Source organism: Stegodyphus dumicola, chromosome 5 (genome assembly GCF_044657685.1).
Source record: "Stegodyphus dumicola isolate Sdum_Otavi_A_Nest chromosome 5, ASM4465768v1".
NCBI classification, from domain to species: Eukaryota; Metazoa; Arthropoda; class Arachnida; order Araneae; family Eresidae; genus Stegodyphus; species Stegodyphus dumicola.
The window spans coordinates 227,021,284-227,046,684 of NC_140772.1; the positions used below are offsets into that span (position 1 = coordinate 227,021,284).

At 37.2% G+C, this 25,401-nt stretch overlaps 1 protein-coding gene across 1 annotated transcript in view; it reads right to left on the reverse strand.

Moving 5' to 3' along the window:
* LOC118192828 (adhesion molecule nephrin-like) overlaps window positions 1–25,401 on the reverse strand; it is a 534,505-nt gene that overhangs the window by 387,884 nt on the left and 121,220 nt on the right. The window contains exon 3 of the mRNA XM_085817751.1: window positions 14,599–14,709. Coding sequence (XP_085673877.1) covers window positions 14,599–14,709 — 111 coding nt within the window. The remainder of the gene's footprint in view (window positions 1–14,598; window positions 14,710–25,401) is intronic.

Consider the following 25,401-nt stretch of genomic DNA (forward strand, 5'->3'; position numbering starts at 1 on the left):
AAAACTCGCGGTTCAGGTAGCAGATACGCTTTTTCGTCCCAACTTGTGGCTAATGTGTGCGTTCATTGTAAGAGTAATTCTCATTCTCAGTTATTTAAATGTGATAGTTTTTTAGAACTCCCTATCAAAGAAAAATGGGATATTATTAAAAGGAATAAATTATGTGCTAATTGTTTGAAAGATAGTAAAACGCATCCCATTTTTAAATGTCGTGCAGGCATGTGTAAATATTGTTCAAAGCCACATAATACAGTGTTATGTTCGAAAAATTCAAATGATGAAAAATGTCATATACCCATGGAACACGGAACTTCTGCTATTAGTAGCAATAACGCCACGGTGCCTGTTGCGCAAGCAGTTTTATTGCCTACTGCGATTGTTTATGTTAAAGATATTAATGGCGATTTACAAAATGCAGGATGCTAATTGATTCAGGTAGCCAGGGCTCATTTATTCGAGAGCACTGTGTAAATTTACTGCAGTTAAAGCGCACTAGTGCAAACATAAGTGTAAATGGCCTGAGCTCGCAAAAAATTGGAAACGTTTCAGGTTCAGTTCAATTACAAGTAACATCTCCATTTTATAAAAACGCAAGCATTTCAGTTAATGCATTAATTATACCCAAGATCACGTGTGACCTCCCTCAATATCAAGTTGATAGATCTGTTTTGACATCTTTCAAACATTTGTGGTTGGCAGATACAAATTGTTTCCAGCCTGGCCCAATAGATATTCTTTTGGGCGCAGAAGTATTTGGCGAGATAATGCTTCATGGACGTTTAACTGTTCCGGGTCATTCGTTAACAGCCTTGGAATCAATATTCGGCTGGGTCATTATCGGAAAGACTAAAAGTGTATCGCAGACAATTGTATCGAATCATGCTAGTTGTACCAATGTTCAGCTCCAGCTTGAAAAATTTTGGAAATTGGAAGAAATTTCGGAGATAAAGCATTACACAGAAGAGTAAATTGAATGTGAAAATCATTTCAAGCGGAATTTTTCTCGTGATTCAACAGGTAGATTTGTTGTTAAGTTTCCATTTCGTAGATCGGGAAATGAACTTGGGTCATCAAGGGATGTTGCTGTACATCGTTTACAAAGCATTGAACGTCAATTTATTAAGAATAAATCTCTTTCCAGTCAATATCACAAATTTATGGAGGACTATCAACAACTTGGTCATATGGAATTGATTCCAGAAAATGAAATTGATGTTCCAGCTAATTCTAGTTTTTACCTTCCGCACCATTCAGTTCCGGATAAAAATGGTGATAAATTTCGAGTCGTATTTGATGGTTCTGCAAAATCTTCTAGCGGTATTTCTCTTAATGAGAAATTGATGGTTGGTCCACAGTTGCAGACTGATCTGACAACATTAATTATTCGTTTCAGAATTCACAGAATAGCTATAACTGCAGATATAGAGAAAATGTACAGACAAATTATACTAAAAGATGCAGACTTTCAGAGAATAGTCTGGCGAGATTCACTTTATAAACCAATTCAGGATTTTCGATTAACTAGGATTGCTTACGGTACTGCATCAGCTTCGTACCTTGCGGTAAGATGTTTACAGCAGTTAGCCATAGATGAAGCAACTAATTTTCCTTTGGCTTCCAAGACATGTCTTAGGGACTTCTACGTTGATGATTTGATGTCCGGAGCCAATTCAGTTACTGAAGCTATAGAATTACAAATGCAATTGAATCAGATGTTGTCACGTGCAGGATTTATTCTAAGAAAATGGGCTTCTAACAGCAAAGAAGTCTTGAATTCAATTAATCCAGATTTGTGCTTATCAAATGTTTCTTTGAACATAGACAATGATGATACTGTAAAAACGTTAGGTATCCTGTGGCATCCAGCTTCAGATATGTTTTTATTCAAAGTCAATTCATCATATCCTGAAGTCTTAACCAAACGAACATTACTTTCAATAATCGCAAAGACCTTTGACCCTCTTGGATGGTTGGCACCGATCACGGTTCGGTATAAACTGATTATGCAAAGATTGTGGAAACATCAGTTTCAGTGGGATGAAAAGGTTCCTCCAGATATTGAATGTGAGTGGAAACAACTTACAGAAGATTTGTTATTCATTAAAAGTATCAAAATTTCACGATTCTTGTTGGTTGAATCAGATAACCAGTTTCAACTGCACGGGTTTTGTGACGCCTCAGAGAAGGCCTACGCCGCTGCAATTTATTATCGTTCTGTGTTAGATACTGGACAAATTAATGTTCAGTTAGTGATAGCCAAAACAAGAGTTGCACCACTAAAAACCATATCACTTCCCCGATTGGAACTTTTTGGAGCATTACTCTTGACTAAATTAATGGATTTCACCTGTAGGGCTTTAAATACTCCTATATCGCAAGTTTATTTTCCTACTGATTCCACTATTGTATTAGCCTGGATAAGATCTCATGCAAGCCGATGGAAGACCTTCGTCGCCAACAGAGTAGCAAAAATCCAGACTTTATCCTCTCCTGTCCAGTGGCATCATGTGAGTGGAAATGCTAATCCTGCTGATCTTGCAACGCGTGGTGTCATCATCTGCACTGGTTACTTCATTGTGGTTACGTGGTCCAGATTTATTGTATAATTTATTTCCTTTTCAGCAAGCATTATCTGCACCACTACTGAGTGATTCTGTGCCAGAGCAAAGATGTGCTTTACAGTCTACAACTGCTGCCAGTCACTTGACAGACGCTCAGGATTTATTTTATAAATATTCCTCTCTCACTAAACTTAAACGTGTTGTAACATTATGTCTGAGGTTTGTAAATAACTGTAAAAATTCAGAAGATCAGGTAAGTGGATTTCTAAAAACAAGTGAATTAACTAAAGCTATGCATGTGTTAATTAAATTAATGCAATATTTTGAATTTAAGAATTAAATTAACACTTTAGGCAGAAATCAATCATTATCTGGTACAAGCAAAATTTTATCTTTGAATCCATTTTTAGATAATTTAGGTATTCTCAGGGTGGGCGGTCGCTTGCGACATGCAAACCTTGCATATGGTTTTAGGCATCCAATTTTGCTTCCAAAGAAGCACATTTTAACTCATCTCATTGTTAGACATTACTATGAAAGACTTTTGCATGCAGGTCCACAACTTATGCAATCTTGCATTCAAGAACAATATTGGATCATAAATGGTAGAGCTGTTATCAGAGATTTAGTTAGGAAATGTATAAAGTGTTGCAAAATTAGAGCATCTGTCACTAATCAATTGATGAGCGATTTGCCGTCTAGTCGCGTTTCGCCTGCTCCTGCGTTTTTGCGCTGTGGAGTGGATTACGCAGGTCCTTTTCAAATTAAAGCAAATAAGGGTCGAGGCTCTAGGTCATTCAAGGCATATATAGCTCTATTTGTTTGTTTTACGACAAGAGCTATTCACCTAGAATTAGTGACTGATCTTTCAGCAGATGCTTTTATTGCAGCTCTTAAGAGGTTCATTTCCCGCAGAGACAAAAGCAGTGATATATATAGCGATTGTGGTTCCAATTTTGTTGGAGCAAAACGCAAACTGATGGAATTTGAAAGGCTTGCTAGGTCTGCAACTTATAACCAAAATGTTAGCAGATATTTGGTTGATAATGGCATTAAATGGCATCTAAACGTTCCAGGTGCGCCACATATGGGTGGACTCTGGGAAGCTGGCATAAAATCAACAAAATACCATTTAAAACGAGTAGTTGGTGAGGCGAGATTGACATATGAAGAATTTGAAACATTTCTCACACAAATAGAAGCTTGTCTTAATTCGCGACCTTTAACATGTTTGTCTAATGATCCAAATGACTTGTCAGCATTAACGCCTGGTCATTTTCTTATTGGTAGATCATTAACAAGCATTCCTGAACCAAATTACATTGAAGTTTCCCATCTCACCAGATGGCAACATATTCAAAAAATGGTTCAACAATTTTGGCGTTGGCACAAAGAATATCTGTGTCAATTACAACAAAGACCAAAATGGCTTTTGCCAACTAAAAATCTTCAAGTTAATGATCTGTGTCTCATAAAGGAGGATAACTTACCTCCAACTAAATGGAAAATAGGTAGAATTACTCAGTTACATCCTGGTCTTGATAGTGTTGTTAGGGTTGTGACTATTAAGACTTCAGATGGCATGGTTAAAAGAAATATTACAAAAGTGTGTCCATTACCAATTTGAGTTTTAATTCATGTATTATAAATTAAGTATTATATCATAATTTTAATATTGTATTGTGTTTCAAATTTACTGAATTTTAACCACTAAATGTTGAAATAGTATTTCTAGGTGGGCGGCATGTTCGCGCCTTATGTAAATTTTGATTTGTTCCCTGCAAGAGGGCGCCTGCGAGCGCCGAACTACTTGTATATCTATTGTACGAACTTGTTCTTCACACAGTCTAATAAACGCAATAACGAACGTTTGTGTCTACTTTCCATCCGCTAACAGAACTTACTAAAATTAATTCAAGGAAAAATAACTGATTATTTGTTCAATTAATTTTACAATTATTTGTATATGACTGACTGTCTATAAATAATATACTTTCGTTAAATACAGATATTATTAACACACTCAATCATGGTCTTCTCTTTGACTTACAATTACCCTGTTTTCAATCTAAGTGAATAAAATATTTTATAACTAAGGTAAACTTCGTATTTGGGAAATTTTTGACAAACGGTTTTTAAGCCAAAAGCTGTCACACATACAGGGGTTGAACAAAAATATGGAAACACCTTTACAAAAACATGTTTCTTTGCTTAATATGGTGTAGGAAACCCGTTGGCATCCAAAACAGCTTGCAGTCTTCTAGGAATGGATAAATACAATTCTTGTATGTTTGCCAAAGGAATATTATACCATTCTTCCTGCAAAACGGTGGCAAGTTCATATAACGATGTTGGCGGTGGATAACGAGAACGCACTTTCCGTTCCAATGTAGACCACAAAGGTTCGATAATATTCAGGTCTGGTGACTGTGGTGGCCAGGGGAGATGGGACAACTCATCCTCGTGCTCAGAAAACCAGTCCTGGACAATGTGAGCTGTGTGAACAGGGCCTTTGTCGTCTTGGAAGACACCATCACCATCGGGGAACAAAGTTTGTACCATGGGATGAACTTGATCGGCCAAAATGTTCACATAAGTCTTGGTCTTGGCAGTCATTTGCCCTGACACAGTTATGATGGGGCTAGCAGAGAACCACGATATGGCTGCCCAAACCATAACAGAACCCTCGCCATGTTTCACTCTTGGCAACAAGCAGTCTGTATTATAGGCTTGAGATGGCGTTCTCCAGACGTAAACTCGGCCAGAAGTGGGAAACAATGTGAAATTTCACTCGCCAGACTATATTACTCGCTTCCACTGCTCTATAGTCCAGGCTTTATGACTTAAACACCACCTTTTCCTGTTACGGGCATTAGCATCACTGATGAGTGGCTTCTCAATTGCAGCACGGCCAGCAATTCCCTGTTTATGAAGCTCCCTTCTAATTGTTTTGGTACTCACAGGGTTCCGTAACACAACATTCATTTCAGCAGTAACTTTTGCAGCTGTGGTCTTCTTATTTTTCGTGACAATTGCCCTTAATGATCGTCTGTCTCGATCACTCAGGACACACTTTCGTCCGCGCTGTGATTTAGCAGATGTTTTTCCGCTTTTCAAATATGCGGAAAAAATCTTCGATACAGTACCTCTTGAAACACTAAACACCTCGGCTACCTTGCTTACGGAAGCACCTACCATACGTGCTCCAACAATTTGCCCACGTTCGAAGTCTGTTAACTCTGACATAATGCAATGACAACCTCACATAACAGTACTCCGACAACAACTGAACTGTTAACACATTTACGAAGTTGTATAGGTGGCGTCATTAGTCAAAAACGCCAGCGCCACCTACATATTTCATTAAAATCAATCTTTCTTTTCAAACATGCATTTCACAAGGTGTTTCCATATTTTTGTCCATCCACTGTATGTCCCAACCGTAGTTAATGGTGGGATACACATGTTCCACACGTAGCGATCAACTGATTTTAAGGGGACTCATACACTTTAAACCCCATATGATCTTCGAATATGTGACTGTTGCAAGAATTCGGATAACTTACTTAATTTAAAAGCAATTACTTGCAACTTTTTACAGGACTCCATAATATAGCTGCTTTGCAAACTGTTAACCAGAAAGTTTGTATTGCCATAAATATTTTTGTAATTTAATCCGCTTTGTGACAAAATGTTTCGTCATTTTTCCACCTTGCGCGCATATTTTAAAAATGGCTAATGGTACAGGGATGGAATTCTTTATATGGCCACTATTTTCTAACTGAACAAAAAATCTGATGAATATTTTAATATTAAAAATTTTTATGCACGAAAATATTACAGATTTTATTAATAAAATACATTTTATTAACTCAACCCCAAATAAAATAAAAATTTAACATAAAATTCTTAGAATTTTTGGTTCACAGTATTGTCCGAATTTTATAAAGTCGGAAATTTTAAATTTTTCGAATGTATTAAGCATGGAATTAAATTATGCACAAAATGTTTTAAACTGTGCGCGCAAGGTGGAAACATAACGAAAAATTTTGTCACGAAGCGGATTAAATTATAAAAATATTTGTGGCAACACACACTTTCTGATTACTATTTAAGAAAGCAGCTATATTATGTAGTCAGCTGTAAAAAGTTGGAAGTAATTGCTTTTAAAAAAATAATTTATATTAGTTCTTGCAACACTCACATATTCGAATATCTTATGGGTTTTAAGGAGGACGAGTCCCTTTAAGCACACCTATTATTGTGGAAAACTTTATTACATGAAATATATTTTACATCGTATGGTACAAAGCAAAGCATTCTTTGCATAACCCAACATTGCACATTGGACAACTCACATTTGTTCTTTTCTCTGTGTTCGTTTGTGTACAACGAGCGCAGGGGTGTCTTGATTTTCCAACTTTCGGAAGATGACCCCCAACATTCAAGAGATTCAAATTACTTTTTAACCCATCAGTAAATTTGAAACTTTTAGTGGGACATGTATGCCCCCTTATTAGTCAAAGGGTTAAACACTATCTGAAATTTACATAAATCTTAAATATCGCTTTCCTTTAAGCAAATAGAACACCGTGTATTGCATTTGTCGTTTTAATTGTACCAATTCAGTAATTAAAATTGATCATATAGATAGAGGACGCATTGTAATAATTCACATTGTTATCATATGGTATTTGTATCTCTAAACGCTTTTAGAAATACCAGCTAATTAGTAAACATCTAGTATATTGGGATAATTTCAGCTTTCAGTATCTACTTTTAAGTGCCACAGAAATTGCGTTTCAACTATGCAACTATGCAACATTCAACAAAGCAAGTTTAGTGCTTTGAGCTTCCCAGTTTTCAACATGTAGTATTAAATTTACATCCGTAATTTTGACGTCTATGAGAGCCATCGTATTTTAATAATTTCAGCTGTCTTAACCTAACAACAGATGTTACAAATTGCGAATACAATGTTGCATTAGTTTCCATGACAGCTGGTAGCAGTAATTGAGAATATATTGTATATATTATTCCAGTCAAGCGTTCTGATTATTAAAGAGAGTTTAAGCAAGCGAATAAAAATGCCACTGCTTCCGGATATTTCAAGGGCTTTGAAATTAAACTTTTAATGGCTTAAGAATGACGTTAGAATAAAATTCTTAAGGAATGCAATTAATCTTTTAAGAATAAATTTCAGGGCATTATAACTAATTTACTTGAACATCCTTTTGTTTACTTTCAAGTCCATTTAAGAATATTTTAGAGTCATTAGGTTATTTTTCAGTACACAATTAGAAAGAAAGGCACTCGCCGGGACTCGAACCTGGACCTCTCGAGTACGTGCCAAGTGTGTTAACTGTTACACCACGATGACATGGTTGGAAGAGGGAGAAAATACTCCCTTTTTTAAACAGGCCAGTAGGGATTAGAAGAACCAATCGGCAAATTCTGGTGGGAAAAAATCATTATCCACCACCTTTTTAGTTCGGGCACCACTGTAGAGTCATTAGGATTTTTGAAGCAGGAATCACGAAGTGAAAAGAAGTGAAAGTTTTGAAGCAGGAAGTGAAAAGAAGTGAGATTTTTGAAATTTTTGAAGGAATCACGAAGTGAAATTTTTGAAGCAGGAATAACGAAGCAATGTTTTCGCCAGGACTAGAACTTGGACCTCTCGAAACACGTAGAAGAGTCCAAGTTCGAATCCCACCGAGCATTGTGAATTTCATTTCACTAAAATTAATAAAATTTTAAAATGAGTCAGCCAAAAAAAATCGAAATGGAGAAAAAAAGCGAGCCGCTGTTCAAAAAGTTGAGGAAAAAAGCAGAGCGAACAAATAACTATTGCAAACGCTACTATGAAGCTATAACAAGCAAAACGCTACTATGAAGCTCATTTCAACATCACGCGGTTAAATAAATAAAGGAGCCTGTATTTCAAATTCATCCAGTACATTATCGCGAGATTTAGGCATACCTCGGACTGAGCACAAAGGGCAATGTTTTGGAAAATAGCGATGGAAGTGCACAAAAGTTGAATGAACAAAATACTAAACATTCGAATATGTTTGCAGTATTTGCGACAGGCTATGGGTTATGAAAGATCTGACCACAGTGAGTAAGAATGATAAATCACTGTTATGTTGCCCGAAGAGTATCCAGACGAAGATGTACGAGGGTTCCAGTTGCGTGGTTCTTCTAACGACTGTTGTACAAAAAGTTATTGAAGTACATTATTGAAGCGTTATTCAGTGTCTCGGATCGTTCATGTTATTGTTGTTGATAATTCTCGTGTCCAGCATGTAGGTGCTAAGCTGGGTATAGCAGAATGGCCTTCTCGGCTTAGGTGTCCCTACCAGGAGGATATTCTCCAGACCTACTTCACCTGTTCCACCCAGTGACACTTCCTCCCCACGATGAGACAACCTACAAGGCCAAAGGGGACAGATCGTTCATATTTGCCGCAACTTGATCCAATAAGTGAAAATTTTATATTGCCACGTTTACCATTCATACAAATTCGTTGAATCCCGAGTCACGAAATGTTAAGTTCACACTTTAAACACCAGCGGCCGTTTGGTACAGACAGCCTCCCGTCATTTTTTTATTTCGCCCAAACAAGAGCCATGCAATTTTGAATAACGTACGTCTCCACCCAAATATGGGTATGTGGAAACCCTAATTTAGAATTAGAAATTTGGTTTATTATCGATTTCATATTTTGTAAAGTATTTATGAGTTTTTGATTAACAAACTCAGTGTTTTCAAAGTGAGCAATGGCAACACCGTATGGAAAAAAATTCATTTTTGTCTCCAACGCACAACACTGTGTATCGGAAATTCTAAAGATGTGCTGATTTTAAAATTAATTTGCGATATTGCTGTTGAATTGAATTTTAGGGTAAAGTTCGAAGAACAAGATATTTAATAAATAAAGGTAACACAAGAAATTTAAAAAAAAAACGCCTCTTTGGGCGTAATATAAAATCTGAAAGCTTTCAGATGTTTTTTCTTTACTATTTTGAGATAAATAGTAAGCACATTAAATGGCGTCTGCTTCATACATATGTACACTGCTATTTATAATTAATAAAAAAATATTAGGAAATTAAAAATAAATTCTACACTGTAGATTAAGTTTCTTATTAAATGGAGATGTAAATTGTTTAGATTTCATTACGTTAATTAATATTAGAGCTATGCTTTACACTGATCCCTCGTTTTTTCAGTTCCTAAAAATATATAAATTAGTTGTATTAAAGCGCAAGTTGTCAAAACGAACCTCAGAATATCTCTGAAATTTGTGATAAGATGTTGAGAACGGTTTATTCTAAAATTATTCAAGAAGCATCCGTTTAAAGATCTGGCAGTTTGCCATACAAAACGCAGTCATCTCAGAATTTCAGATAAGACATTTGCAAAAACGTTTCTCATACAATAAAAATATAAATTCAGAGCAGTGTGAATGCCATTCAACACTAAAGATAACGAAGCTAGAAAGCCAGAAATTTGTTTCATGCATGCATCTCGATTAGCCATCTACTAGTTAAAGCGATTTGAAAAAAAAAAGTTAAATAATTTAACACGAACTATTTCTGCATTATTTTAGAAAGGTTAATCGACATGTGCCTTCCAAACATTTTTTTTATTGCTTGAAGATTTTGGAGAAATAGCTTTCACTAATTTCATAACATAGCTCACTAACTTCATAACGCTTCATATTCATAACTCATAGGCCAACCAGCGGACGAGCGGTAAAATCACTGAACACTGGTACTTCGGTCCGAGGTTCGAATCCCGCGAACGGGCTGGCTGCATGGGCGTTTTCGTGGATTTCCCCATGTGTAACGTGTATACGAGCCAGTTTCCCTTAGAAGGTCCTCCACGAAGGCATCCCTTCCCTAACGCAGATAGTCCTAGTGTGCTTTGCCGTATTCACAATACACATACACACGCATAACTCATAGCTCACTAACTTCATAACAGTTCACATTCATTCAGCTTTCACTAACTTCATAATACTTCACACTCATTCAGCTTTCATTAACTTCATACCACTTCACATTCATTCAGCTTTCACTAACTTCATAACGCTTGAACATTTCTAGATAACAGCTACAAGCTAGCTACTTGATAGCTAGCTTGTAGCTGTTAGTTATCAAACTAACTAAACCGTTAAATGTTTGGTAAACAACTAGAATTAATCCTTATCCAGTTAATTTGGCCAATAACTTTCTGGACAGTGGCAATAAAGACGCAAAAATAAAACGCAACGCAGATTTTCAAATCCAAAAGACTACTTGAATAATTCGGATGCAAGGGCTCATTTCAGTCCGTTATTTGTACGTTCTCAGTCCGTTACTCATTTCAGTCCGTTAATTCTTTAATAATTTAAATTTTTAGCATTTTTCTTTGACGTATTGGATAAGATCCATCTCATTTATAATGTACTCGTGTCCAAAATTAAGATCAGGAAACCAAAGAATGCCAAATCTCGAAACTTATTGGATTACACAGGTGCCCAGTATTATGAGACAGCCAGATAAATATTTTTAGATGTGCAAAGGAAAGCAAAATAGACTAAACCACGATACCTCCTATTTTCGGAAAGAACAGCTGATACGGAGTATGGCTATCCCTCACAGTTTTACATGCCTCACAAGACGGTCCATGAGAAATGGGAATGTGATTGATGATCACAGCTTAGGCCAACAAAATTCCGTCTCTTAAATCTGAATATTTTGATGCTTGGTATAGCCTAAGAGGGCGTATACTTCCTGCGATGGCTCTTCCAGAAGTATATATGGCGAGTAGGATTTAGGCTCCATGAATTCGTTAGCCACACCATACACTGAATCTATATTAATAACGAAAACCGTCGACTAGCGGAGCTCTGAGTGCCTTAGCGCCATCGTCCCTAAAAATAAAGGTCTTTTAACAATTACCTGGAAAATCCTCACACAGGGTTCAAACTCCTCACCCCAACAAACAACTCTGTGCTATCACAGTGTTCCCATCGAAGACATCCAGTGGTGTCCATCAGCTCATCATGATACCTCTTCCTACATGAGCCGCTTTTCCACAAAGCCGTCAATTCTCTTTATGTTGGAGGGATAATATTGGACTCCAGTTACTCTTCAAATAACATTTCATCGAGGATCACGATGTGTACAGAATCTCGATTGATGAATAAAGAGGTCAGGGCCTCAGTCTTATTGTGCCAAAGAATCTTGTGCCTGGTTCCATAAAGTACGTTGTTTTCGACTTCATGATTACAAGATTCAGCTTTGGCATGAGATTAAACCTAAAGACAAACCTAATAGCTGCTTTGCTGCTCTTTATGATGCTGAAACGTGATGATGATAAAAACTTCTTAAATTGTGTTCTTTTCATAACCGAAGAGCCATTTCATATCAGTGGGTGTGACAATGTTCATAATTGTGGCATTTGGAGAGTACGTTTGTGGTTCTCTGAATGTGAATGTTCTGTATGGGGCGTACGATCGCCTTGTTGGACCTTTCTTCTTCACAGATACAATCATAACCGGAAACATTTATCGGGACATGATGGAAATTGATGTCTTTCTACAAATTGGTGATTTGGAAGTTATAACGGAAAAAAATATCGTTTTTATGCAGGACGGAGCTCCTCCTCATTTCGTCTTTCTGTAGGAGATCCTTAAAGGAGAGATTCCCCCACTGACGGTTTGGAGGACATGCCCCAGTTCCGTAGACTGCCCAAAGCCGAGACCTTACGCCTCTGGATTTCTTCTGGGAATACATTAAGAAGATTGTGAGCATTGAAAATATGACTGATATGAGCCATCTAAAGCATTGAATCCTAGCTGCAACTGTAACTATACAGATGCTTCACAGTATTGCTGTCAAGCATCTCTAGAGTTACACTTTCAGTTGAGAGATACTGAATATCATACTGATGTCTGTCGCGCGACTAATGGTGCACATATCGAAACGTATTGACATGGGTATAAAACTTTGTAACTTTTGCGTTATTTTAGTACCAAATTCACGGCCATATGCGCTATTATTATATCACATAATAAAATTTTGTAATCCTCACAATGACACTGTATAGTTTTGAGTTTACCAACAAAATTAATAACTAGTCCTTGTTTTACTCAGTTCGGAATCTATAATCGATTAAAGAAGAAATTTTATTTTTGAACATATTTCCTAAATGTTAGAGAATATTTAAAGAATATTTTAAAACATATATATTTAATTTAACACATAATTGGTGTTAAAAAGATCTGAGTGATTCTTGCGTTCCTTAATTTCTTCGCAAATTTTCCCGTAAAGATATGGAAATTCTATATTTAACTTCTTAGCATGGAAAAAACATTTTACTAATAACAGTTGATGTTCACGTGAAGGCAAAAAATTTAAATTTCCTATTTACAAAGCTTAATCCTAAATGTTAGGAATGTTTACATAAATTTTTTATCTTATTTTCAGAAGCAGTTGAGGGTTGCATACTGAAGAAAATAAAACCTTTAGATAACCATTTTAAACACCCTGTAAGATTTTTCAAAAATGCCTTCATTATCAGGTTTAATTTGAATCGATATAAATTTGCATCTCTTTCAAGAGTAATAATTTCTTTGTTATGTTTCCCATATTATTTGAAAAAGCCATTACCGAATGAGTCTGTAAGCAACACTTTGGATAAGTGGATTAGTCATGTATGAACTAAATTAATTGAATTAAATTGAATTTAAAAAATATTGCCAAGGGCCCAAGTCTAAATCCCGGGGAAGGCATGGATGTTTGCAAATGTATAGTGTCCGTGCGGCATGGGGGCACTCTAAATATGCGGCGAGTCAAAGTCCTCTTGAGAAATTGGTGGTAGGGAAAGAGGAGGATGGGAGACCCTCGAACCCGTCTCCCCGAGGTGCTGTCCAAAATTGAGAGGGGGGCGGAACTTAGCTAAATCGCTCTGTCATGTGTAAATTCCTGTTACTAACGACAGGCGTAAACTTGCGCTTCTTGTGACGGGAAAGTTCGTGGACTTGTGCTGACAGAACTCGTGAGCATTAGCAACAACAACAATAACAACAAAATATTGTTTCTTTTCTCCTATTTTTGCAAAAGTATTTGAAGAAAATAAAAATTTGAAAAAAAGTGTCAGAATACTGATATATTTAAACAATAGTGAGGTTATCACATTAACTGATAATGACACTACGTTTTGGCATATTCAAAACATACAGTTTGCAAATATAAACACCTAAATGGATGCTTGAACGTATTAATATTTAGATCACTTTTGTAATAAATAAATTTTAAATAACATAATTCTTTTAATAATAAATAGTAATAATCTTTAATAATAATATTTTTAATTATTTAAAAAAATCTGAAAAGTTTCAGATTTTAAATTACGTCCAAAGGGGCGTTTATTCAACGTTTTGTGTATTACTTTATTTATTAAATATCATGTTCTTCGCACTTAAACCATAAATTTCAGTTCAATAACAACGTCGGAAAATAATTTTAAAATGAGCCTATCTTTAGAATTTCCAATACACAGTTCGACGCGCCGGAGATAAAAGATTTCTCTCCCACCCCTTAGAGTGTTGCCATTGCTCTCTTTCAAATCGTTGAGTTTGTTACTCAAACATTCGTTAAAGGTTTACAAAATATGAAGTAAATAATAAAACAAATTCCAAATTTCAAATTTGGGCTTCCACATGCCCATATTCGGAGTAGGATGACGTCATTCAAAATCCGATGGCTCTATGTACCGTTGTTTTATCACAAGAGATATACATACATTTATGCAGATTTTTCATTATTTAATTTCTTCAAATATAATGCAGGACTCTAACATCGGGTGAGTTAACAGTTTGAAAAGTGAAAAACGAAAACAACAGTCCTTCAGGGACAAAGCCCCTTGGGACTAATAATAATGATAATAATCTTAATTATTCATAAGGAATAATAATCTTTAAATTATATATTCTTTTCTTCTTACTTTCCTTGCTTTATTCCAATGAACATAAAATATATCTTACCTCCTTTAGCTTCACATATTAAGCTCAGACTCATGCCTTCTCGGAAGGGGCCGATGAGGCCGGAGAAAGTAACATTGTCTCGACCTCTGATTTGAATCCTCTTTACGGGAACTGAAAACAGAAAAACAAAAACTTAATATGCAAAATTTGAATACATAGTAAGTGGCAAGGCCGATTAGCGGCTTAAGAATTGAACAATGATTTATATGCTACTGAAAATACAGAAACATGACTTTTTTGAGTACAGCAAATTAATTTCAACTTCCAAAGCTTGAAACTTTATCACTGCCTGGAACTGAGGCTAATGGCGAAATTATTATGATGACTTGCAACAGCTGATAATAATGTCCCTCGCGAGCAATGCCCTTAACAAAGAATTTTTGTAATATCATTTTCATCATAAGCAAAAGGTGCTTATGAAAAATAAACTGCATTCCCTTGCAACTTCAGTGGGGTGACAAATAACATCCTAATTACTCAGTAACATTTCCCTTCTTCTATTTGCACAAAAATAGATTTTTAAAATGCTTTCCTGCCACACATCTGCGATAGAGTTTTATACATACTGTAAGGATTATATTAATTTTATTAACAGTTAAACTTTAAGTTAAACTTCCTTTCCTATCGCTTCTTAATTTCAGCTTACCACTTCCGGTCAGAACGTAGTTTCAGAATCACGTCTGAATGCAATTTGAGGAAGAGTGGTATTTAACCGCAAATTTCTACTGCTTAGACAGAGAGAACCAGAGATTTTGGCTAGCAACGAGTCCGTCTTTTTAGGCTACTCTTTCTTAAGCTATTGTTACACTCAGCCGCACTTTAATAGCTTCGCAGTCAATTAGCGTTAAGAGGCCGACTCTGTTGGAATTTTGATAGCTTCGGCTATACGTTTTAGTTAAGATTAGTTAAGTTTTAATTCTTAGTTTCTTAAGCTGAAGCCCGAATGTCGGCTTTATTATACAACTCCAAGACGGAGTTCTGTTAAACTTTAGTTGGAATAATAAAGGGTCATTTCACTCTTGTTGTTTTCTACTTCACGAACTCAAGCGATTGTTTGCTTACTAGTTCTTAAGATACTTTGTAGAGTCATTAGGTTAATTGGAAGCAGAAAAGATGAAACATATGCAACCGCCTTCGCCGGGAATCGAACCTTGGACCTCTGGAATACCGGCCCAGCGTGCTACCGTTACACCACGAAGGCACGCTAAAAAATTGGGAGAAATACCTTATATACTCCCCTTTTTAAAGGGCGACTAGGGGTTTAGGGGACCTAGTCGCCAAATCCTGTGTGGGGAGAATCATCATCCACAAGCCATTTAGTTCGGGCGCCACTTGTAGAGTCATTAAGATTTTTTTTGGAATCAGAGAGATGAAAAATATGCAACCGCCTTCGCCGGGAATCGAACCACGGACCTCTGGAATACCGGCCCAGTGTGCTACCGTTACACCACGAAGACACGCTAGAGAAGTGGGAGAAATATCTTACAACTTCACATTCAACTGTAACTTATAAGTACACAGTGGAGAATTCTACAATACTACGCACTTGCAATAGAATCAATCGCGAAAGAATATTAAATTCTATAAAATTATTTAAATATATCTATTACCTGCTGAATATTTTAAATTTTGCTGCCACTCCGGCAACTAACAGATTTTCTCATACCATTAAAGTGCAAAGGTAATTAAGCAAAATTTTGAATATTGAGATATGCAGTTAATAATGAGAAGTGTTTTGAGATTTAAAATGGATAAAATGATAACATATAGAGTAACATTGGTTTAAATTACCCTAAAAAAGAAAACATATTTTACTTTTAGACTATAAAGCATTGCATTTCAGCTTAAGCGAAAAACCTGAATTTTTAAGTTTTGGAATTTAGAAACTCATAAATTTTAATTTTAGTATTTTTATCAGTAATTGGGTAAACCGCTGAAATGCATTTTTGATTGCTGTGCACATTCATAAATAGGAATTTTAATATCTTCACTAATAACTGGATAAAATATTGAAATGCATTTTTGATTGTATTGCCCATTAAAAGCCAGAGTAAAAAAATTAAGGCATATCAATATTTTAAAGCATTTCTTTTTTGAGTATCAATTTATGAACAATGAATTCTATCAAATTATTTAACGAGTACACTCACCATTATAATGCACAGCATATTAAATTAATTTTTAATTAATTACATAAAATGTACTTCATTCAACATTCATAATAACACACATTTAGCATGATTTGCAAAGCCATAAAGCTTTCTGAAATGGAAACTCTATTCACACACGAAGAACGCAACAGTTAAATATATTGGGTGATACTTTGCTGTGTGGGGTTTTATGCTAGTTACCGCAGGTAGATTATTATTGTGCCCTTACTTTGACTATCAATTAAATGTCACTAGAATGCAAATTAGTCAGTATATATAAAAGTTAATATGTATATATATATATTCTGGAATTCGAGGGAGAGAAAGGCCTAGCTATCGCCAAACGATCACTTTGTTAAATCTCTCTGTTACTGAACTGCTTAATCCGCTTTAGCTTCAGTAGCAGCCAGTGCTTTTTGAAAATACTAAGGCGAGAGATACAGTTTAATACCAGTGTGTTGCTATGTATTTAATTTATGATTTTGACTAGAACAATTGTTCTGAGTTTTTCGCAAGCTGTGAAGTTTGTATTATGGTTTGTGAAGTTTGATTTGACCATCTGGCTGACATTTTAATAAATAGGTTAAGCTTTCATCCGAGTTTAGGCATTGAGTCGTCTGTCTGCCTGCCTTTACGGATTTAGGAGTCGACTTTTAAAAGAAATGTGGAACATCACAACTTTGCCCTGATGTTATTCACTCGCACAGATGATTAACTGTTATTTATTTCCAAAATAACATGAAAAAAGACTGCTTTTATGCAAAACATCTTCTCAACAACTGCATTTTTTAAATGCCGAAAAATAAGAATATTACTCAGATTACGTGTACGCATATTAATAGTTCCTCACAAGAAGGTTTTATTTCTTAGATCACAAGTAGATGTTTTCTTTCTTTCTTTTTTTTTTTTTTTTTTTTTTTTTCAATACCTTTTTGAGACATTATGTTATTTCGAAGCAGGAGAAATGAAAAATGAGCAACGCCTTCGCCGGAACCCGAACCACGGGCCTCTCGAATACGCGCCGAGCGTGCTCCCCACTACACTACGAAGGCACTCCAAGTAGGCGGGAGAAATACCTTATATATTTCCCCTTTTAAAGGGAGACTGGGGGATAAGAGGACTCAGTCGCCAAATCCTGGGGGCGGAGGTTCATCATTCTCCACCATTTTCAGTTCGGGCGCCACTCTAGAGACATTTTTTTAAAGCGGGAGTGATGAAAAATTAGCGAACGCCTTCGCCGTGAATCGAACCACGGACCTCTGGAATACCGGCCGAGCGTGCAGAACCAGTACACCACGAAGGCACGCTAGGAAGGCGGGAGAAATACTTTATACGTTGAATTTACAAACATACGTCAGATTTTATTTAAAAGGCAGTAATACTTCCTGAACTGTCTCATAATACTTTCTTTATGAATGTTCTGTTAGTGCTATGGAAGAAGTTACATTAAGGCATGGAATAAAAAAAAACCTATATGACAACTAAATGTATTCATAAAAGCGGAATTAAATTTGTTATTTCGAAAAAGGAGAAATGAAAAATGAGCAACGCCGTCGCCGGGATTCGAACCACCTGGCTCTCGAATACGCGTCGAGCGTGCTCCCCACTACACTACGAAGGCATGCCAAGAAGGCGGAAGAAATACCTTATATACTTCCCCTTTTAAAGGGAGACTGGGGATAAGGGGAATCAGTCGCCAGATCCTGGGGGTGGAGGATCTTTATACATCGCCCTTTTAGTTCGGGCGCCACTGTAGAGACATTAGGATTTTTTGAAAGCAGGAGACATAAAGAATGTGTGTGTGTGATTATGGCAAAGCCTCGAGGGCTGTCTGCCTAAGAGAAGAGATGCTTTCGTGGAGGACTTTCTAAGGGAAACTGGCTCTTATACACGTTACACATGGGGAAAACCACGAAAACACCCATGCAGCCAGCCCGTTCGCGGGATTCGAACCTCGGACCGAACTACCAGTGTTCAGCGATTTTACCGCTCGGCCGCTGGTGGGCCGATTTAAAGAATGAGGAAAGCCCTCGCCGGGACTTGAACCATGGGCCTCTCGAATACGCGTCAGCGTGCTGTAAAATACACCACGAAGGTATGTTAAAAGGCGGGAGAAACACCTTATAAGATCACGAGTAGATCTTTCCTTTTTTTTCAATAACGTACTGCGAAAGAAACAATAAACTAATTTTAGTTCAATATCAAAATATGGCCTAATATGCTTTATCTCTTTTTTCTACCCTTTTACTTCTTTCTCCAGCCGCCCAGCCAGTATACTGGTTAGTGTCCCTGAATACTGTAACTATGGGCCTGGGTTCCAATCCCGCAGAAAGAATGGTTGTAACTGTTAGTCCCTTCATAGGAGGCAAAGATGGCCCATATTAGATGCTTCTATAATGAATTGGCCACCACGTCCGGCTCTTGAAGTGGTGCAAAGCTAATTACTATTAAATAAAGTGTCCGGCCATTTAAAAAGAAATGGAAAGAAAAAAAAGAAAAAAAAAAACTTCTTTCTCCAATATTTGAAATCTTGCTCCAAGATCGTCGCTCTTTTCAAAGCTTTCTCTCATCGATTTTTATGATAAGAAAATTATGAGTAAATCATTTTGACTGCTGGCTGATTATGATGAGTAAATCATTCTGACTGCTGTCTAGCTGTCGAGTACTCAGATAATGATAAAACTGATCTTATCTGATAGTAATTCAACGAGATGAATGAAAAAATAACCATTTGCTTATAATCGACTAATAAATACATAGTAACTAAATTGGTAGTAATAATGAAACAAAATTTCTTTCCAAGGGTTTTATTTGGCAATATTAAGTCTTATTCGTATGTCTCATTCAGTACCTAAAAACGAGGAAATTAAGAATTACCCGACCTTTCACTAATGTTTTTCAATTAAAAAGAAAAACATTAAGCTGTGATGCTAACTAATCAAGATATCTGCTATCGATATGGAAAAAACATGTTACGCATTTTGTATTTAGGTAGGTAATTTTGGTACAATTATAATTAAAATTGTATTTTCTGTGGAATGCAGCGTGAGACAAATTTTTAATAGAGAGCTATGCAGAAAAAGTAAGAATACAGAGGCACGTGCATTTAACATTGAGTAATATATCTAGGCAATTTGTATCGAAATTAAATAAATATAATTCACCATTTTGTTAGCTGTAACCGTAATTCCACACCCTTATTACATTCCAGTAATTTTGAGAAGCAGAAAAACTGGAAATATCTTGCGACCGGCTGCAAACTATAAAAGACCGGAGAGAGAGAGCATCTGAGTTCAGTTGGTTAGTTATTGTTGTTGCGACTTGTTTAGCTCCGCGAGAAGTTAAGATATTCGAGTTAGCTTTCTCTTTAGATGCGCGTTGCATTGCGTTGTATTTAACGCTTTTAGTAGTTTGAAGTATAAATACTGATTACTACTGCTTGATATTGTGAACACTTGTACCAATATCTCTGAGGAAAATTCCAGAGTCCTGATGTATTTCTTTTGATAAGAAAAGTTTTATTAACGTATTATCGGACTTGTGCATTCCATATAGTACGTACAAGTACGCAAGCGAAAATCTGTATATGCTATCGACAACAAAGTTATAAAATAAATAGAATTAAAACTCGTATATGTTTAATAAAAATATTAATAGAAACATAAAAACGGAATGATACGACTTCCAGGTATTGAAAACTAGGTCAAGATATTTGCTATCGATATTGTTACGTTTTGCTCATCCTTCTGACACCAATTGTTACGTTATTTTCTTCCTTCACGTTAGTACGGGGTTCGTGTGGATTTGGAGTGAATAACGACGCCACTTGATGACGTATCGAAACACACTTTATTTAGCCAATATTAATCAGGACAGCTCCAATAACACTTTTTACACTCGTCGAAAATCTACTATAAACACGCTGGAACAGCTCAACCTGTTATAAACACGCTGACATGTTCAACGATACAACCTTCACACTGTCGGGCAATAACGGTGGAGATAGCGTCACTGCAAAGCACCAAAGTACAGCTTCCGACTCTGTTTGGTCGTTCTCGGAACTCCACGTATTCTCCAGACTCTCCACGCGATGCACTCGACGATACACTAGAGTGTAGCTCTCGACTCAGCACAGTTTAAGATAAAACTCGACGATGTACCAACTCGCGATAAACTAAAAGACTCTCTCGATGCACTCGACGACCAAGTCAGCGCTAGAGTTCGAGACACTCGCTCAATGACTGACTGTCAGCTCGATAGACGAGGCACACTCACTCTCCCTCTCGACGAGGTACACACACACTAACTGACTGAGAAGCAGCAGTGTTTATATAGCTTTCGGCTTCAGTTCGAGAACATTCTGGTCTAAACCGTTAAGAATTATTTCCAGAAGGTTCTCCATCCGTCTATGGTATATCGCTAATTTTGGCAACCCTGCCTTCCCTTGGCATTTTATGGCAACCCTAAAACTGCTTTGCGGGGAAGCCATCTCACCGTACCTGTGCATTTCGTCCTGCCTAGAATACCTAGAAGATGTGCAGTGTAACTTTTCTTATGATGATACGAAAGTAGTGAACAATGATAAGGAAACATTTCTATAATGCTGGTTTTACAAAACAGTCTTTAGATCTCCACTGGGAATTGGAAAACAATGTGGTCGTCTGTCTTACATGTAGAAATTAAGGAAAAAGAATGCCTGACTCTTGCAACGGAAATTAAATTCAGAAACAGTCATAAGTTCCCCATCAATTTCCTTTTTAATACCTATTTTTTCTTCTTGCAGGCCTGACGAAGATGGTTGTACAGTTCAATATCATTACTTGTAGCGTTTTTTATTTGGTTGAAAGTTCTTCACCTCGTCCGTGTCCAGTACTCAAATAAGTGTTCATGAAGTACTGGAAATAACTCAGCGTCCGTGACATAATTTGTATAGTACTGACACTTTATTTAACAGGAAAAATGAATGTACTGTTGTTTTCCACCAACGGCATATCCCAGCAATTCAGCGGCCAGTATTCCCGTGGTTCCTTCTTAGTAGTCATTTTGGCTTTTTTACCTCATTTATTAACTTCTGTTAAGTAGTTTAGGTTCTTCGAAAGTAATCGGAAATGTATTTAAGGCCTTGCCTGTTTGCCATGTGGCATTTTCTAGAATGCCTAGGAAATGTTATAAGGCATTTCTCCCGCCTTCTTAGCATAGCTACGAAGTGTAGTGGTCAGTACGCTCGGTTTCGAAATAACCTAATAACTCTACATTGGCGCCCGAACAGGGGCGGGTGGTGGACGATGATTCTCCCCACCAGGATTTGGCGATTGGGTGCCCTAATCCCCAGTGGACCTATAAAGGGGTGGTATATAAGGTATTTCTCCCGCCTTCTTAGCATGCCTTCGTAGTGTATTGGTCAGCACGCTCGGCGCGTATTCGAGAGATCCGTGGTTCGAGTCCTGGCGAGGGCATTGCTTATTTTTCATCTCTCCCGTACTTTCGAAATAACCTAATAACTATAAAATGTGTGAAATATGAATCGTTTTGTACATTGTCGGTTAGATTTAGGCATTACATACAGTGCCTAGGCATTCTATAGAATTTCGGATTTCAAACTTTGGTTGTTACACATATACCAAAGTGAAATCTGCACATTTGAATTTATGTTTAATGCGCAGACACAAAGTTTTTCACGGGTGGCTGCCATTCGTTTCCTCTTTGTTCTCTCAGTACTCGTTTTTTGCTTTGGTATGGTTTACATTTCTGTCAAATATGAAAATTTCAGTCTTCTGAATTTGAAATTCTACTTTGCTTAGGGATCTTTTTGGCAGTGCCCTTAATACGGAATTCATTCAAACCTTCACAATGGAACAGATCTATGAATACTCGCTTAGGATCGAACTCTCAGAAGAAAATTGCAGTGCATCATTTAGCAGGGAATATGCCAAGTATTTATCGATTGAGCACTGAAGTTTAAATTTCTTCAGTCTCTCGTCGGATAAAAAAAAAGCCTTCACGTGGCGTATTTCTCTCGTAATCGAGCAAGAACAAGACAAGATAAATAAATGGATAAAAAAGGTAGAGAAGCCTAAAGAAGAAAAATACCCTTTACGGCTGGAAATGTCAGTCGCTCGAGAGAATAGCTGAGAATGCGAAGAAGAGCGAAGGAAAACGAATAGATAACCAGAGAAAAAATTTAAACTGGAGGTTTTCGAAGCGTGGAGTTGTGCTTACGAGAATCATTTTTCAGAGACATGTTGACAAAACAATTGTCTCGCAAGCATTTGTCTCTCACTTTTAAAAAAAGAATGGAAGAAATTGTTTTTCAATTCGTAGTTCTGAATGCACAGCTCGGTGGATGATACAAGGCGACTGAGAAAACTATAATTCATGAAGATCTGGATACCCGACAAAAAAAGAAACACAGGGAAGACATTCTCAAATTAGTTTAAAAAGTTTAAATATTCTTTAAGATCGATAATTACATGATGTTTATAATGCATGTCGAATTTTTGTTTATGACATGAGAATAAAAAAGAAAAATAAATCAAAGGATACTGCGTATCAAGAAAATCAAAATTAAAAAACAAATAGGATTTAAGACATTAAGATTTATCTTTGAAATGTTGAGAAGTTATGAGAGGCGAACGTAGATACTTTGCTAACATATGTGGACTCAGTCTCGAACCTGGAACTCTCGAATACGCGCCTATTGTGCTAACCGTTACACCACGAAGGCATGCTAAAAGAAGGAGGAAATACCTTATATTCTCCCCTTTTAAAGGTCGACTAGGGATTAGGTGACACAATTGCCAAATCCTGGTGGTGTAAAATCATCCACCACCTTTTAGTTCGGGGGCCACTTCAGAGTCATTAGATTATTCTGAAGCTGGAAAACGTGAAAAATGAGAGATGCCCTCGCCGGAACTCTAACCTGAACCTCTCGAATACACGCCGAGTGTCCTACCATTAGACTATGAAGACATGCAGAACGGGCGGGGGGAATACCTCATATACTCCACATTTTAAAGGGCGATTGGGGATTATGGACCCCAATCGCCAAATCCTGGTGGTGAAGAATCATCACCTCTTTTAGTTTGGATGCCACTGTAGATTTGTAGAGACATTAGCGAGTATCAGTTCCTAAGCGAGTATCAAGCAAGAAGAAAAGGCACATAGCCCTCGAAGATTTGCCGTAATTAAATAAACCAAGCAACCAACCAGAGACAGTTGCGACATTTTCAGGAGTAACTATAGTCTGCCTGTGAACAAAACTCCTTACCAGATGATTGGACACGCTGCCTGTCCGTTGGACATTTAGCGAAGAGCTTTTGACTGGTTTTTGCATCGGGCCCCCTGGAAATATTCAGTTGTGTTTAAAAAAATACCTATGCCTTGTTGCCATAGGATAGTGATCTAACCTCTGGTAATGCAGTACTACTAACATATGTTTTTCAATGGAATACACGATTTAAATCTCTTCCTTCCATACGCTAAACTCCTTTCACATTTTAAGGGTGGAACCAATCGCTCTTACTTTGATACTTTCGTTGGTAGACTGGCTTACAGCAAGCAGAGTTTTCCCTGCTTATTACCAGTACTTTAGAGATTTCCCTTTAAAACCTGACCTTTGTGAAATCCGCAATTAAATTTGTCCTTTAGGTGAGGTGACTTTTTACTGGCAAAGAAGTCTGAAGCACTTTTCCCCTTGAAAGTAGGCCGGCAGACTTGAAGGCTGTTTCAGGTGGGTGCCAAATACAAACACACAGGAGCAAAGTTACAATAATATTGAAAAAGTAAAGATATTCTACAGATGGAGGACAAAATAATGAGAACACCTATCAAAACGTATGACGTATTTCACATCTGCAGTACAGCCGCGCCACCTGCAACAGAAGTTTGCCACCTAGTGAGCGTGAAGAGGAAGGTACCAGTCTCTCAACAGCAGTCACCTTCTTTGCATGCTTCGATTGAACTGTCTCTGAGAAGTTGAAATGTCACACCTGTCAGAGTTCCAAAGAGGAATGAAAGTTGGAGCAGATTTAAGTGGAGCATCGGTTACGGAAATAGCAAACATTGTGGGGTATGCAAGGATTACGGTATCAGTCGTTATGAGAGCGTATACGAAAGAGAGTAAGACGACGTCTTTAAAGCACAACAGTGGCTGAAAGTCAAAGCTGGCTGATAGGGATAGACGGGTCTTGAAGCGCATAGTAACCCAAACGCACACGCAATCTTTATTCGAGTTAACATCTGAAATGAACAGTCATCTCCAGGACCCCCTTTCAACAAAACTGTCAAAAGGGAACTTCATGCTGCGAACATTTGTGGAAGAGTGGTAATTTTTAAATCCTTGGTGACAGCAACTAATGCTTTCAAGAGACGCCAATGGTGCAGAGATCACAAAGGCTGGCCCCACAGCAGAGGGAACAGGTAATATGGTCAGATTAATCGTCATTCACCCTATTTCAGACGACCGGACGCGTTTGTGTCTGGAGAATGTCCAAAGAAGCGTTTCATGCCGACTGCCTCTTGCCGACTGTGAAGCATGGGGGTGGCGCCATTATGGTATGGGGTGCGATATCTTGGCGCTGTCTCGGGCCATTTGTTATTCTGCATGGGAGGATCACATCCAAACAGTATCTAAGCTTTCTAAGTTTAGATAGTC